At 44.6% G+C, this 16,862-nt stretch overlaps 1 protein-coding gene across 1 annotated transcript in view; it reads right to left on the minus strand.

Moving 5' to 3' along the window:
* Positions 1-16,862, minus strand: part of LOC119958402 (protein FAM117B-like) — a 238,812-nt gene that overhangs the window by 101,839 nt on the left and 120,111 nt on the right. Inside the window, 1 exon segment of the mRNA XM_038786919.1 lies at positions 1,666-1,779. Coding sequence (XP_038642847.1) covers positions 1,666-1,779 — 114 coding nt within the window.

Below are 16,862 nucleotides of genomic sequence, written 5' to 3' on the forward strand. Positions count from 1 at the left end.
CCATTTGGCCCACCAAGTCTGTACCGGCCTTTGGAAAGAGCACCCTACCTAAGTCCACACCTCCAACCCATCCCCGTAAGCCCACTTAACCTTTTTTGGACACTAAGGACAATTTAGCTTAGCCAATCCATCTTTGGACTGTGGGAGGAAACTGGAGCACCCGGAGGAAACCCACTCCGACACAGGAAGAACGTGCAGACTCCACACAGACAGTGACCCAAGCCGGGAATCGAACTTGGAACCCTGTGAAGCAACTGTGCCGAACACTGTGCTGCCATGCTGCTCTTGGCAAAGCACTCTGTCAGCCACGGGCCCTCCACCCCTTCGGGCAGGTCCACAGTCCTCACATTTTGCCCCTAGATCCGTTTTCCAGGTCCTCCAACTTGAGCGCAAACTTTTGTTGGCCTTGACTACCCTCTGCAGCTCCTCACCATCGAGGTGAGTTGATTGCTGTATTGAGACAAGGCCTCCTCCACTCTCTTCATTTTCTCACCCTGCTCCCGCAGCTCAGCCAAAGTCCTCGACACCACCGCCTTCAACGGGGCAATCGTTCCTCCACTGTAGCACCTTCAGTGCCGCCATCATCTCCTTCCTCATCACCTCCACGTGCTTTGCAAACTGTTTCTGGAGTCCGAAAGCCATCAACTCGGTCAACTTTTCTGCCGTAAGCAGAGTGGCCCCACCCAGCGATCCAGCCTCCGCCATCTTTCCAGTTGCCGAGCTGACCCTTTCGTTCGATGGTAAACCTTTACTCATCCCTTTTCTTCATGACGACTTTCTTTTGGTTTTTCGACATGCCCCTCCTTCCTTATGACTTCCTGCATTTATTTGGGGAAAAATTGCCCCTGGGACCGGGCATTAAATTCTACCAAAAAAATCAAGCCTGGAGCAGGAGCCACCCAACATGCGACTTCCTCCTACACGCCGCCAACAGAAGCCGCACAAAACTATATCAAAGATCAACCAGCCATATTGATCTGGCTCACTGCAGCAGAATTCTACTTGTCACAATTGATGTTACATTGTTAATGGTGTTGGCTTCAAATTGTTTCTTTTAAGAAAAAAAAAATTTTAGAGAATCCGATTATTTTTTTCCAATTAAGGGACAATTTAGCGTGGTCAATATACCTACCTTGCACATCATTTTGGGTTGTGGGGGTGAGACCCAAGCAGACACAGGAGAATGCTCAAATTCCACACGGACAGTGACCTGGGGCCGGGATCGAACCCGGGCCCTCGGTGCCGTGAGGCAGCAGTGCTAACCACTTGCCACCATTGGCTTCAAATAGTATTAATCTCAGAGGCCTGGATCTCAGTCAACTCCCTCATAAGAATGTAGGCACGAACAATTCATCCACCACTCCAGGAGATGACATCAAATGGATACTTTCCGACCTTCACTAAAGTATGCTTGCGATATTGAAGGAAACCTATTTCAGTTTGATGTGGATGGCATTTTATACAGAAAGCCAACAGGGCAAGCAAGGGGGAGGATTAAAAAATCTATCTCATCCTGAAATAAAGTACGGCATACACAATTCTTACAAATACTCGATAGATTTTCCAATCTTTAAGGCTCTTCACTTTTGTTACTACCTGTACCTGAAGTACACTTTTGGTTGATGGAGATAGATAACATGATGCATCTGGCATCTGTGATTTTACCTGTGGTTGGATAATGGCTGTATGATTGCCATGGAAAGGAGATTGTCTCTCTTTATCTCTGTGGTGTCGACTGCTCTGTTTGCTGCGTTGAAGCTGTTGACGTAATTTTGCAATCTGCAAAAGAAAAAGTCAGTAAGAGTTTTGTGTCCATAATTTAAATGGAGAAAAATGCTTTCAAACACAGTCTGAGATCTGCTGCATTAAAAGTTAGAGATGATCAAATACTCAGCTGACTTGTGCTGAAATCATGGAAACGCTGTCTATAGACAAAAACCAACCAGGGTTGAATTATGGAGACAAATTGAGAGTTTGCTTGATTAACTTAAGGGGTGAACAAGCAATTAGACATAACTTTCTTTTGGAAGGTTAACTAAATAGGAATTAACTATAGGGCTGATTACACGCAGCAGTCCCATAGAACCATAAGATGCACTAGCTCAAATGCATTCCCCCCCCCCATGGAATTTACTTTTCCAGTGTTGTTGACTTCACACAATGAGATAGAGGTGCAGAGAAGAATCAGTCTTGCAGGTGACGGTAAAGATTTCCAGCAGAAGCAGGGTAGATGGGGCCACGTATCCAACTGGGCCAGAGCTCCTTCAGTGTAGCCTGCTAGTCAGATATTAAACAGGAGAGTGAGCTTCGCAGTTCAGCAAGGCAATGTTACTGGTTCCACAAGCCAGAGGCCCATGTCACATGACTCTCACATCGCCACATTGTTTTCGACAAAGTATATGTACCCCTCATCTACGTCCCTGAGATTGTTAAATGTCTCAACTATTAAGAATTGATGGGAAGGCTGCAAGGCCTTTTGTCCTAGCAGAAAAGCAGGCTCCTGTTGCCACATTGGGTTATGAAATGCAGGTGGCCTTTGTATAACTCTTTGAATTTGGCCTATGCTGGCTACAAGGGGTGGCTTCCCAGAATTAATATGCGAGTTTTCCTGATCCTGCCAAGCAAGCTCATTTTGTTCGAACGTCACAGGCAGACATAAATTCAGTTATTTTAGGGATCTGCATCAGTTTTTCATATTTTAGAAATAGGCATGAGGAAATCTATATATACACGGAATAAAAATATACAGTATGAGGCGTTAACTTCATTGCAGTGTTAATGTAAGCCTACTTGTGACACTAATAAAGATTATTAGTAGTAGTAGTCACTCAGAGTACAACGTGCAAAAATGTGAGATTGTCCAATTTGGCAGGAAGAATAGTAAAAGAGCTTATTTAATTGGAGACACAATGTTACAATTGCTGTGATACAGAGGAATCTGGGTGAGTGTCCTCCTGTATGCTAACTTTTTGTGATTCATTTGCAAGTAAAGCAAGTAATTAGGAAGGAAAATGGAATCTTGCCATTATTGCAAGGGGGATCGAGTATTAAAGTAGGGAAGTCTTACTACAACTATGCAGGACATTGATAAGATTGTACCTAGACTCACTGCTGCCTCATGGCACCAGGGAGCCAGGTTCGACCCCGGCCCCGGGTCACTGTCCGTGTGGAGTTTGCACATTCTTCCCTTGTGTGCGTGGGTCTCACCCCAAAACCTAAAGATGTGCAGGATAGTTGGATTGGCCATGCTAAATTATCCCTTAATTGGGAAAAATAAATGAATTGGATTTCAAATTTTAAAAAACTGTACCTAAAATACTGTGTACAGTTTTGGTCTCCTTAAGGAGGGATGTACTTGCATTGGAAGCAGTTCAAAGAAGGTTCACTCGGCTGATTCCTGGAATGAAAGGGGTATCTTATGGGGAAAGGTTAGGCCTATTAGACTTCAGAAAAATTAGATGCGACTTGAGGTAGCTTGACAGGGGAGATGCCGAGAATGTTTCCCTTCCAAGGGAATCTAGAACTAGGGGGCTGAGTTTCAAAAGAAGGAGTTTTCCAATCAAGGTTGAAATGAGGAGGATTTTCTGCTCTCAGAAGGTTGCTAATATTTGGATTCCATGACCTGAGAGCAGGCGAATATCTGTGATCTTATTGAACAGCATAGCAGGTGCAATGGGCTGAACGGCTCCTATTTCCTATGATCTATGAATAATGCTAGTCTAACCCTTCATGTGGCTTTAGCTTCTGAGGACATCCCAATTAAGGGCAGGTGGTTCAGCTGGTCAATGTCTGCAAACCGCAATCTGAGTGAAAGTCAGAGGTGAAGCTCTTGGTTTCATGTCCACTCCAAGAAAAAATATGATCTTAACAAAGCAAGATGTAGAGATAAAAGTAAATTACTGCAGATGCTGGAATCTGAAACCAAAGAGAAAATGCTGGAAAATCTCAGCAAGTCTGACATCATCTGTAGGGAGAGAAAAATGCTAATGTTTCAAGTCAAGATGACCCTCTGTCAAAGCTGAATCAGATCTAATGAGAGATAGACCCCTCCATAAGTGCAATGTTGTGTAAATGCAATGCAAAAGCTGCATTTTGCCTGGATAGCCTGCTGCACTGTCACAGTTTTCACCTTACTGGCAATATTGAGTACAATGAAAAAACTACAGATATCTGAAAATTACTGCCAAAAACATAGATAATTCAGCTGGTTGATATATATTGGTTCCACCATGTAGACAGTCAGAATGGAGGATAGGAGAAACATATGCAAAATGTCAGCAACGAAGGGCAGCACGGCGGCACAGTGGTTAGCACTGGGACTGCGGCACTGAGGACCCGGGTTCGAATCCCAACCCTGGGTCACTGACCGTGTGGAGTTTGCACATTCTCCTGTGTCTGCGTGGGTTTTACCCCCACAACCCAAAGATTTGCAAGGTAGGTGGATTGGCCACACTAAATTGCCCCTTAATTGGAAAAAAATTAATAATTGGGGACTCTAAATTTATTTTTTAAAAGGGGAAAAAATGACAGCAACGAGTTTGGATAAGCAGTTTCCATTGCTGCTATATGATTAGATCAGGGGGGCCCGCGGGCCGCATGCGGCTTTTCAAAAATGCCGGTTATGATTCCGGGCACCTCATTGGCGGGCCGCATAAAAACGCGCGTAGTGGGGTGGATGAGTGGGGCTGTCTCATTGGTCGGTTTAGTTGGTTGTGCGACCAATAGGAGTCCAGGTTACAAACAATAAGCCTTATTATTGTTTGTAACCTGGACTCCTATTGGTCGCACACCCAACTAAACCGACCAATAAGGCAGCCCCACTCATCCACCCCACTACGCACGTTTTTATCGTTGACTCAGCCAGGCTGTGCTTCTGTCAGTGTTAAGGATCAGCACAAGCAACTTGACACCTGATTTCAACAAACTGGTAAATGACTGCAGTCAGATGCATTATTCTCATTGACATTGTTCTGTTACTTACTGAGTTACTTTGTTTTTCAAATAAATGTGCTTTTTTTTCTTTAAAGACCTTTTATTTTGGCTATTTCAAATATTAATTATTTTACTTAATATACTATGCGGCCCTTTAAAATTGTGAATTTCTGAATGTGGCCCTTGCACGGAAAAGTTTGCCCACCCATGGGTTAGATGCTAATAAAGGTAAATTCCTGATCAAAAGATATGTAGGATCCATTTATGGGGTGACCAATTGCGCTGAGAATATCTTTGAGTGCAGATCCAGGAGTGGCACAGTGGCTAGCACTGCTGTCTCACAACGCCAGGGACTGGGTTCAATTCCAACCTCGGATGTCGATCTGTGTGGCGTTTGCAATTTCTCCCCATGTCTGCGTGGGTTTCCTCTGGGTGCTCCGGTTTCTTCCCACAGTTCAAAGATGCGCAGGTTAGGTGGATTGGTCATGATCAATTACTCCTTAGTGTCCAGGGGTGTGCACGTCAGGTTTGGGGATAGGGCGGGGTGGACATTTGATTTGTTTTGATTTATTATTGTCACATGTATTAATATACAGTGAAAAGTATTGTTTTTTGCACGCTGCAAACAAAAGTATACCATACATAGGGAAAGAAGGAGATACTACAGAATATGTTACAGTTACAGCAAGGTGTAGTGAAAAGATCAACTTAATACGAGGTAGGTCCATTCAAAAGTCTGATGGCAGTAGGGAAGAAGCTGTTCTTAAGTCGGTTGGTACGTGACCTCAAACTTTGGTATCTTTTTCCTGATGGAAGAAGGTGGAAGAGAGCATGTCCGGGTACGTGGGGTCCTTAATTATGCTGGCTGCCTTTCTGAGACATCAGGAATTATAGATAGAGTCAATGGATGGGAGGCTGGTTTGCATGATGGACTGGGCTACATTCACAACCTTTTGTAGTTCCCTGCGGTCTTAGGCAAAGCAGGCTCCATACCAAGCTGTGATACAACCAGAAAGAATGCCTTCTAAGGTGCATCTGTAGAAGTTGGTGAGGGTCGTAGCTGACATGCCAAATTTCCTTAGTCGTCTGAGAAAGTAGTCGTTGGTGGGCTTTCTTAACTATAGTGTCGGCATGGGGGGACCAAGACAGGCTGTTGGTGACCTGGACACCTAAAGACTTGAAGCTCTTGACCCTTTCTACTGCGTTCCCATTGATGTAGACAGGGGCATGTTCTCCACTACGCTTCCTGAAGTCGATGATAATCTCCTTCGTTTTGTTGACATTGAGGGAGAGATTATTGTCGTTGCACCAGTTTACCAGATTCTCCATCTCGTTCCTATACTCTGTCTTGTTATTGTTTGAAATCTGATCCACTACAGTGGTGTTATCAGCAAATTTGAAAATCGAATTGGAGGGGAATTTGGCCACACAGTCATAGGTGTATAAGGAGTATAGTAGGGGGCTGAGGACACCAGTGTCCTTGTGGGGGACCGGTGTTGAGGATGATCACGGAGGAGGTGCTGTTGCCCATGTTTACTGATTGTGGCCTGTGGGTTAGAAAGTTCAGGATCCAGTCGCAGAGGGAGGAGCCGAGGCCAAGGCCACGGAGTTTGGTGATGAGTTTCGTAGGAATGATGGCGTTGACGGCTGAGCTGTAGTCAATAAATAGGAGTCTGACATAGGTGTCTTTGTTATCTAGGTGTTCCAGGGTAGAGTTCAGGGCCATGGAGATGGCATCTGCTGTGGACCTGTTGCAGTGGCAGGCATACTAGTGGATCAAGGCAATCTGGGAGGCTGAAGTTGATTCGTGCCTTGGGTAACCTTTCGAAGCACTTCATGATGATGGATGTCAGAGCCACTGGACGAGTCATTAAGGCACGCTGCTTGCCTTTTTTATGGTACAGGGATGATGGTCGTCTTCTTGAAGCAGATAGGGACATCAGATTGTTGTAAAGAGAGGTTGAAGATGTCTGCGAATACCCCCGCCAGCTGATCCACGCAACACCCGAGTGCTCGTCCGGGTACCCCATCCGGGCCAGTGGCTTTCCATGGGTTGACCTTCGAGAAGGCTGCTCTGACATCTGCAGTGGTGATCTCATACAAGTTTATCCGCGGCGTCTGGGGTAGAGGGTTCGTTCTCGCTGACCTCTTGCTCAAAGCGGGCATAGAATGCATTGAGCTCATCAGGGAGGGGTGCGTTGGAGCCAACAATTTTACATGCCTTCATCTTGTAGCCTGATATGTCTTGCAGACTTTGCCATAGACGGCGGGGATGCATGTGGCTAGCCTGGGACTCGAGCTTGGTCCGGTACTGTCATTTGGCATCTTTGATGGATTTCTTTAGATCATATCTGGCTTTCTTGTAGAGGTCAGGGTCGCCTGACTTGAACGCCTCAGACCTAGACTTCAGCAAGCAGTGGATATCCTTGTTCATCCAGGGTTTCCGGTTGGGAAACACACGGATTTGCTTCTTTGGCACACAGTCTTCTACACACTTACTAATGAAGTCAGTTACTGTAGTGGCGTACTCGTTCAGGCTGGTCGCAGAGTTTTTAAATACTGACATGGATCGAGTGCTCATTTGAAAAGTCGGTGCAGACTTGATGGGCCAAATGGCCTCCTTCTGCACTGTAGGGGTTCTATGGATTCGAATAACCACAGTGTAGCAAGTCAGAAAAGCTTAGTAAACATGGGTTAAAACAAAAAAAGAGAAGCTCTTGACTTTCTTCAATGGCAGCAATATCCCACAATAGGTTAAAGCTCGTACCAGAAAAGGCATGTCCACTTTCATGGTCAAAACTCAAGCAGTAATTAAACAGCATTTGCCAGTCTAGAATGCAAGATCCAACTTTGAGATGGATTTGTGGCAGAGAGATTGCTGGAAGGACTCTTCCTTACACTGACCTTTCATGAAATAACCTGGAGGAGGAAATGCCTCCTGTTAAAGCCCTTTACAAGGATCTGAATTAAAAGGAGATGGTGATGACTAAGTTTCGTGTCAATCAATCGACCTGAAAATTTTAGTTTTAATTAGCTGCTCTGTGAGATCCTATCATTCTGCACAAGATAGAAATCCCACTGTCAAGCGGATGAACCCAGACAACTGTTCAGAGATGTTAGATTGATCTGGCTACGATAACATGCACTTGATATATCTAGCACTGGGTGCTGAGTATGACTGAATTTCAGAGGAAAGCAGCTGCTACTGAGGCAGAACACGATTCAGACAAGGTGTAGGCAGTGTAAACGTAAGAAATAGGAGTGGATCATGTGGCCCTTCATCCATTCAAAATTATCTTAGCTGATCTTCTGCCTCAATTTCACTTTTCTGCCCGCTCTCCATATCCCTAGACTCTGAAGAGACCAAAAGTCAGTCTATTTCAGCCTTGAGTATACTCAATGTTAGAGCACCCACAATTCTCTAGGGTAGAGAATTCCAAAGATTCAGCCTGTACCAGTGTTCTAGATTCCCAAGCTAGGAAAAACAACTGCTCAATGTCCACCCTGTTCAGACCTTCCAGAATCTTGTATTGTTCAATCAGATCACCTCTCATTCTTCTAAACCTCAAGAGAATTTAGGCTCAATAGTGAGGTCTTGTGGCACTTGCCCACCTCTGAGGTGGAAGCTCCGGATCCAAAGTCCAAACCAGGACTTGATGGTCAAGGAGAAGATGTGTTGACCTTGTTGCAATTGCCCTTCATAACGACCAACATGTGCGAGATTGGATTTTCTGTTCTCACAAAGATGAAGACAGCACAAAGGAACTGGCTGAAGTCTGCATCTGATGAGCACTGCCCCCTCCTCCTGTAAACCCAACTGAAGTGAGATCGTGAGGACCAAGCAGGTTCCCATTTCGCATTCAAGGTAAAGTGAACATGGAGTATGTCACCTTGGGGCAGGTTAGCAAAACCTAGTCGAGGACTGCTCTCAGGGAACAATGTTTACTTTAGTTACTTTCCTTTTTACTTGTAAAAGCTCTTACATGCTTAGATAGTTTTATTCTTTCCCCCCTTTATTCAACTTCTTGCTAAATTCAAAACATTCCCCATCCTCAGACTTCTTGGTCTTTGCAACACAAGGCTCATATTTTAGTGTAAACGTTCCCAGTAAGTCAGGGATGGAAATTATTTTCCAAGTGTTTTTTTTATATGATGCAATTCCTTTCTGTTGACCATTTAGAATTTTAGGGCCATTTTTGGCCCCATGAGCCTGCTCCAGCATTCAAGAAGATCATGGCTGATCCGATGGTGGCGTAACTTCATATTCCTGCCTGTGCCCCATAACCCTCAACTCCCTTGTAGATTAAACAAAATAGTTTAACCCCGAATATATTCAATGACCCAGCCTCCAGTGCTCTATGGGAGTAGAGAATTCCAAAGATTAATAATCCTCAAAAGAAATTCCTCCTCACATCCATCTTAAATGGAAGACCCTTTATTTTGAAACTGTGCTCCCCTACTTTTAGATTCACCCACAAGGTGAAGCATTCTCCAAGCATTTACCCGTCATGCTCCCACAGAATCTTATATGTTTCAATCGGATCACCTCTCATTCGTCAAATTCCAATCAATGCAGGACCATCCTGCTTCACCTTTCTAATAAGGCAGTCCCCTCATCTCAGGAATCAACCTAGCAACATTTTCTCATCTTCAATTTCTAAAATTTTCCTAAAATGAGACTGAAACTGTACACAGTACTCTCGGTGCAGCCTGGCTAACATCCTGTACAGTCATACTAAGACTGCCCTAATTTTATACACCATGCAATACAAATCAATGTTCAAGTCACCTTCCTAATTACTTGCTATACCACCATGCAAACTTTTTTGTTACACCGAGATCCCTCTGTACTGCAAGATTCTGCAGTCTCTTTCCATTTAAATGTGTTTTTCCATTATTGCTGTCAGATTGGATGCCCTCATATTTTGCCACATTACACTCCATCTGCCAAATTATTTCCCACATAGTTTAACCAATCTATTTTTTCTTTTTTTGCAGATTGCAGATTTAAAAATTGCTTTCCTATCTTCCTTTGTATCATTGGAAAATTTGGTTATAATACACTCAGTCCCTTCATCCAAGGCATTAATCTATATTATATATAGTTATGGCTCCAGCACTGATTCCTGTGGCACTCCTGTTTTCCCAATTTGAAAATAACCTACTTATCCCATCTCTGTTTCCTTCTCATTCACCAATCCTCTGTCCTTGTTTATATATTACCCCAATACCACACCTTATCAAATGCTATTTGGAAATCTAAATACACTGCATCTACTATTGATTCCTCTTTGTCCACCCTGCTTGTTATATCCTCAAAGAACCGAATAAATTTGACAAACACAATTTTCCTTTCTTAAAACCATGTTGACTCTACCTGATTGCATTACTATTTTCGAAATGTTCTGCTACTACTTCCTTAATAATGGACTCCTGCATTTTCCAATGACAAATGTTAGGGTACCGGACTACAGCTTCCTGCTTTCTGTATCCATCCTTCATGAGGTGTAACATTTGCAATTTTCCAATCTACAGGGACCATTCCAGAACCTAGGGAATTTTGACATATTACAGCCAAAGCACTCCTTATTCCTGCGATGACTTCTTGCAAGACCCAAGGGTGGAGGCCATCAGGTCCAGGAAACGTGCCAGCCTGATCCTGTTTGCTTGTGAACTCTTATGTTTGTACATTTTATTCCTTCTTGGCACACATCAGATAACCATTACCCAGAATGCTAACCTGGACTATTGCTTCTCTTTTTTTGTTAACTGTTAAATCTCCACTCACACAAAGCTTCCCTTCTACTATTTAGTTTAAAGCCCTCTCGATAGCCCTAGTTCCACGATTTAACAGAACTCTGGTCCCAGCAGGGTTCAAGAGAAGGACATCCCAACAATATAATTCCCTTTCCCCCCAGTACTGGTGCCAGTTCCCCATGAATTGAAACCCATTTCTTCAAAGCCAAACTTGGATCCAAGCATTCAATTCTTTGATCATATTTATCTTAGTCCAATTCACTTGTAACTCAGGCAGTAATCCAGAGATTAACTTTGTGTTTTGGTTTTTAAGTTAACCCAACACTCAGGCGTGATCAAACCACGACTCGAGTCGCATGTGGCTCTTTTACAGATGAAGTGCAGCTTTACGGAAAGTGGGGCAGCTATTAATGGAAAACCAAGCTGGGTCTTTCTGAAGAATCAGGTGGGGCCTTGGTACACATACAGTGCCATCATATCCACCAGCCCAACTTTAACTTGACAAGCCCAGACTGAGTACTGAGATTTGGCAATGTAGAGGTCATGCCTCCAGTAGCTGCTGCTCCTACTTGCAGCCTGAAGAACGCCTTCCTGCACTGGATTGTACGCCTAGTGCCATATTAGCTACAGGAATCAATGTCGTTGGACTGGGGTAACAGCAGGGCCAGGGGTGTGGAGGTAGAGATCTTTGGGGGGGGGGGGGGGGAGGAGGAGGAGGAGGAGATCATTTGAAAAAGAGGTAGACGGCAGAACCCGGGGAAGGAACGTAGAGATGTCAGCCTGGGATTTGGGCCCTGACAGCCTTTTCTCTCCACTTTAGAATTCCCACCAGGGCAAACTGGAGAAATCAGGTAGATGGGAGGATGGAAGGGGAGGGGATGAACGAGTTTGGCTGGGTGAGGAGGGTGGGCATGTCAGAATGTGCGGGATAGGAATTTCGGCACGTGTGAATGGATAGCCCTGTGCCTCTGTGCTGTGGTCAGTTTGGTCATCTCCCTGCAGTCCCTGATCGTGTCCACACAGGCTGCAAGTACCTTGAACCTGTTGGACAATTGGGTAACAGCTCCGCCCGTGCATTGTTTGGATCTACATACCTGTTTTCTCATAGTCACATCCTTCTTTCCAAGGCCATGGACCAAACCTGATGTAACTTAAAGCATCGGACGGTCTCCTAGATCAAAGAAGGTTTCCGAGGAACTCCTCCCCCATCTTGCATCAAAGTATATGAAGCTCAAACTCGAGCTCATCACCTGAGCCCAAATTCCTTGAGCTTCAGACACTTAGTGCAGCTGTGGGTCACACTGGTGCCGACAAAACCTTGCATGTTACAGCTACATCACCAGCACCTGCCCTGCCATCTCTATTGTATTTTATTTAACTAATTAGGGTTACAATTTTAGAAACACCACTCAACAATTATTTATACATACGTCAAGTAGTTTAACCAGCTGAGCTACAAATTTAATAGAGTACTTATAACTCACCGGTACAAGTTTAAACTACTACCCGAGTATTGTAAATGTTGTTTCACAAGGGTTGGTGTTGGCTTCCTTTTATTTATTCAAAACAAAGGCTTGGGAATTGGAGGGACGTGGAAATTTGTCCACACTCCAAATTGAAGACCATGCTAAACCGAAAAAATAAAAGTAGGGAAGCACAATAGGATGGGCAGATGCAAAATAACATGGAGAAATTGGAAATTATAGGCCAAGAAAGCATACCTCATATGTTAAGATTTAAATAGTGGTAAACAGAGGGGGCCAGATCTGCAAATACACAAATATCTGAGCGGAAGCAATGTATATAGATACGGGCATTTAGAAAGTAATCAAACAGAGTAAGAAAGGTGCTGCTACAGAGGGAAAGGCAGACAGGGGGTTTGGGTCTTTCGAACCTGATGTATTACTACTGGGCAGCGAATGTGGAGAAGGTGCGGAGCTGGGTCAGAAGGGTTGATTCCCAGTGGGTCAGAATGGAGGAGAGTTTGTGCAGCGGGTCAAGATTGAAGGCGCTAGCAACAGCGCTGCTCCCGATGGCCCCGGGCAATTACTCAGTGAGTCCGGTAATAATGGCTTCATTGAGAATTTGGAGGCAGTTTCACCAACACTTCGGGTTGGGGCAGGGTCAAGGGAAATGCCGCCGATTCTGGGGAACTACAGATTTGAGGCAGGGAAGTGGGACGGAAATTTTCGGAAATGGGAGAAGGGGATTAAGACACTAAAAGATTTGTTTCTTGGGGGTCGGTTTGCAGGATAGAAGGAGCTGGAAGCGAAGTATGGGCTGGAGCAGGGGGAAAATGTTTAGATACATGCAGGTTCGAGATTTTGCCAGAAAGGAGATACAGAGCCTCCCAGAGGATCCGGCCTCTACATTGCTGGATGAGGTGCTGACGACAGGGGGACTGGAGAAGGGGTTGTGTCAGCGGTTTACGGAGCTATTTTGGAAAATGTAGCCACCTAAGATGGACACTGGGCTACCAAAATGGAGAACTGCTAAGGCTGCAGGGAGAAAACAGTCTTAGCCAGGACAAGCAGTTTGCAGAAGGCTAATTAGCATTCTGCACGTACAAAACCAGTTTATGGCCAGGTGCAGGATCTCAGCTTAAGGTGTAAATGGCAACAACGATTTGCATAGTAATGAGGTGATCAAGATCCAGGCCAGCACAATAGAAACATTTAGATATGAATGGATACTTTTGAGAGAGGCCCAGACGAAACGGCACCATAAGTATCCATCACAAAGACCCAAAGAGACCGCCCCACCCATCGAGAAGAGACCCTCAGATTGGGGGATTTGTAAAATATCGATTGGGAAACGACCCAATCGATACATGACAGGTAAAGGCCCGCCCCGAAGAGGCACGGACTTTGGGGGACCTATAAAGGTAGACCCCGCACATGGTTCTGTCTGTTTTGCTCCGGCTCCGCTGTTGACTCCGGCCCAGATCTGCTGTTGCTTCCAGACTCCGGCCTAGGCTGTTGCATCCTGACTCCGACCCCAGCCTCCAGATCCTGTCTTTCATCACCGGCCGTTGAGCACCAGCCATCGTTCAGTAAGTGCCAAAACGACGCTCGCTACGTGACCCCGGCATGCTTATACTCTAGCCGACTATTAGAGAACAGAAGGTGCAGTCCAGAAAGGAACAAAGGCCTTGTCCCCTGACCTTGCTGGTTCCTACTTAGATAAGTATTTAGTCGTTTAATAGTAGAACTAAGTATTAGTCTTTGACGTATGCATGCGTATTTATTATATTGGTTATAATAAATATCAATCGTTTGAACTTACTAATCGGTGTACAGTTTTATTACTTTGAACCTGACCTTGATATACTTGTGAGGTGTCTAAATACGGCACCTGGCGACTCCGAGCAGAAATTACATACACAGAGCTGTAGTAGTGTTAAGCACACGGCCTTTAAACGGAGGCGTGTTAATACACTCCAATAAACGCATAATACACTCAAGTAAAACGTGCAACAAAGAGGAGAAAGCGCCACTGGAAGGGATCAAAGCAAAGTGGGAGGAAGCGCTTCCGAGAGTCAGCTGAACTATGCTGACCCGGATAATCCCCACCCCTGGCGCCAAACAGTCTGTCTCCCTATTGTTCGAACCTCCCCCCCACATGAATAAACCTATTAACAGCCCCACATGAATAAACCTATTAACAGCACCACATTCCCCAGTAAGTAAACAGCAGCAAAAACAAACAAACAAAAAGATGCAATGAACAGAAACCAGTGAAGAGACAGTCCCTCCAGTCTACCAAAGAAAAGCTCTAACTTGAAGACCCTCTCCCCCCCACATCAAATCCCTGCAAGGCAAGGCACCCTACCATCATCACCACAGCCCAGACTTTCCCCCAGAACAACATGAAATCTCTTTTTCTTTTGAAAAACTTCTCCGCAACTTAAGTGTCCTTTAAATCGTCTTCAGCTTCTTTTCTTTAATGAATGCCCATACATCGTCCAGTGTCTCAAAATAAAAGTCTCACTCCTCATGCGTAACCCACAGCCGTGCTGGGTACAGATCCCGAACTTCACCACTTTCTTAAAAAGTGACGCCCTTGCCCGTTTGAACCCAGCCCGCCCTTGTCCAGCCTCCGCTCCCAGGTCCTGATAAATTCGCAACTCACAGTTCTCCCATTTGCTGCTCTGTTCTTTCTTGGTCCACCGCAGGACGTGTTCCTTATCTGTAAACCGGTGGAAGCGTATCACCATGGCCCTCGACGGGTCATTCGCCCTGGGCTTCCTCGCAAGGGCCCTATGCGCTCTATCCACCTGCCCCCATCAACTTCTCCAGCATAACCGTCACATATGCCCTCGCATCCGATCCTTCACTGCCTTCAAGGGGGCCAACGATTCTGAGGGTCTGCCTCCTGGACCTATTCTCCAGCTTCTCCTGCATCCTCTTCTAGCGATCATCCAGCACCTCAACCTTGTTCTCCAGCACGGTTATATAGTCCTCCTGGTCGTATAACTTCTATTCAATCTCCCGTATCGTTTTCCCCTGGGTCTCCTGATTCAAGACTACTTGATCAATCGAAGCCTTGATCGGGTCCAGCGTATCCTTTTTCAGCTTGGCGAAGCAATCCTTAAAAAACCTCATCAGCTGCTCCGTCAACCACTGCCCAGTCTCTCCTTGGCCCTTGCCCTCCGCCATGCTATCCCGCGATACCAGCTCCACTTGCTTCTCACTACCAGGACTGAGTCGTTTCACACGGCCACTTCTCGTCCAATTCTCCATACACCGGAGAGGAAATCCTCCTTACTGTAGCACAGTTCACCGATTTATCCCATAAAATCCGAGAAAAATCAGAAGAAAAAGGTCCAAAAGTCCATTACAGGCAGGAGCTATCAAATGTGCAACCTACTCCTCCATGGCCGCCACCGGAAGTCCCAAAGGTGATGTCTTGATGAGAAAATGGAGACCTTTACATATGCAGGCAGATGAAAAGTGTGAATAAGTTCATCAAGTAGTATTGCCGGTAGGGTATAGAAAGGAGGTATTGCGAGTTGCACATGAGATACCAGTGAGAGGTCATTTGGGAATAAGGAAAATTCAAGCTAAAATCCAGAAACATTTTTATTGGCCTGGACTACATAAAGATGTAGTTAAATGTTGTCAATCATGTCACACATGTCAAGTGATAGGAAAACCTCAGGCAGTGATAAAACCAGCACCCTTAATACCCATTCCAGCATTTGAGGAACCTTTTACAAGGGTCTTATATGATTGCGTAGGACCGCTTCCTAAAACAGAGTGGGAATCAATATCTTTTTACTATAATGGAGTATAATGGATGTGTCTACTAGGTTTCCAGAGGCCATTCCAGTACCTAATATTACAGCTAAAAAGATTGTGGAGGAGTTACTTAAATTCTTTACTAGATATGAACTACCCACAGAAATACAATCGGATCAAGAATCAAATTTGACCTCAAGGTTAAGTTATGGACAGCTGAGGAATAAAACATTTTAAATCAACTGCGTACCATCCAGAATCGCAGGGAGCGTTAGAAAGGTGGCATCAGACATTGAAGACAATGTTGAGGGCTTATTGTCAAAATTATCTAGAGGATTGGGATAACGGAATTCCATTCGTACTGTTTGCAATTAGGGATGCACCCAATGAGTCAACCAAAATCAGTCATTTTGAACAAATTTTTGGTCATGGAGGTAAGAGGACCACTTAAATTGATTAAGGAAAAATTGGTGAGTGAGAAATCGAAAATTACATTATTGGATTACGTGTTAAATTTTAGGAAACGATTAAATAGAGCAGGTGTATTGGCTGGACAACATTTAAAAGTTGCCAAAATGTGATGAAATGGGTAGCGGACAAGAAAGCCAAAGTTCGTAGTTTTGCCATTGGAGATAAAGTTTTAGTGCTGTCACCAGTGGTAGGTGAACCTTTAAAAGCAAGGTTTTGGGAACTTATCAGAGTGAAAGGAAATTAAGTTAGGTGAATTATGTGGTTAAAAACGCCAGATAGAAGGAAGACTCACCGAGTGTGTCATGTGAATATGCTTAAAAGTTACTTTGAAAGGGAAAGAGAGACAAAGGAGATGGTTTTAATGATTCTAACTCAAAGTGACGAACCAAATCCAGATGACTTGGAATTTGACATACTTCAGATTCAATTGGAAAATGAGGATGTTCTTAAAAATTGGGATAA

The sequence above is a fragment of the Scyliorhinus canicula genome, chromosome 2 (genome assembly GCF_902713615.1).
Source record: "Scyliorhinus canicula chromosome 2, sScyCan1.1, whole genome shotgun sequence".
Taxonomy (NCBI): domain Eukaryota; kingdom Metazoa; phylum Chordata; class Chondrichthyes; order Carcharhiniformes; family Scyliorhinidae; genus Scyliorhinus; species Scyliorhinus canicula.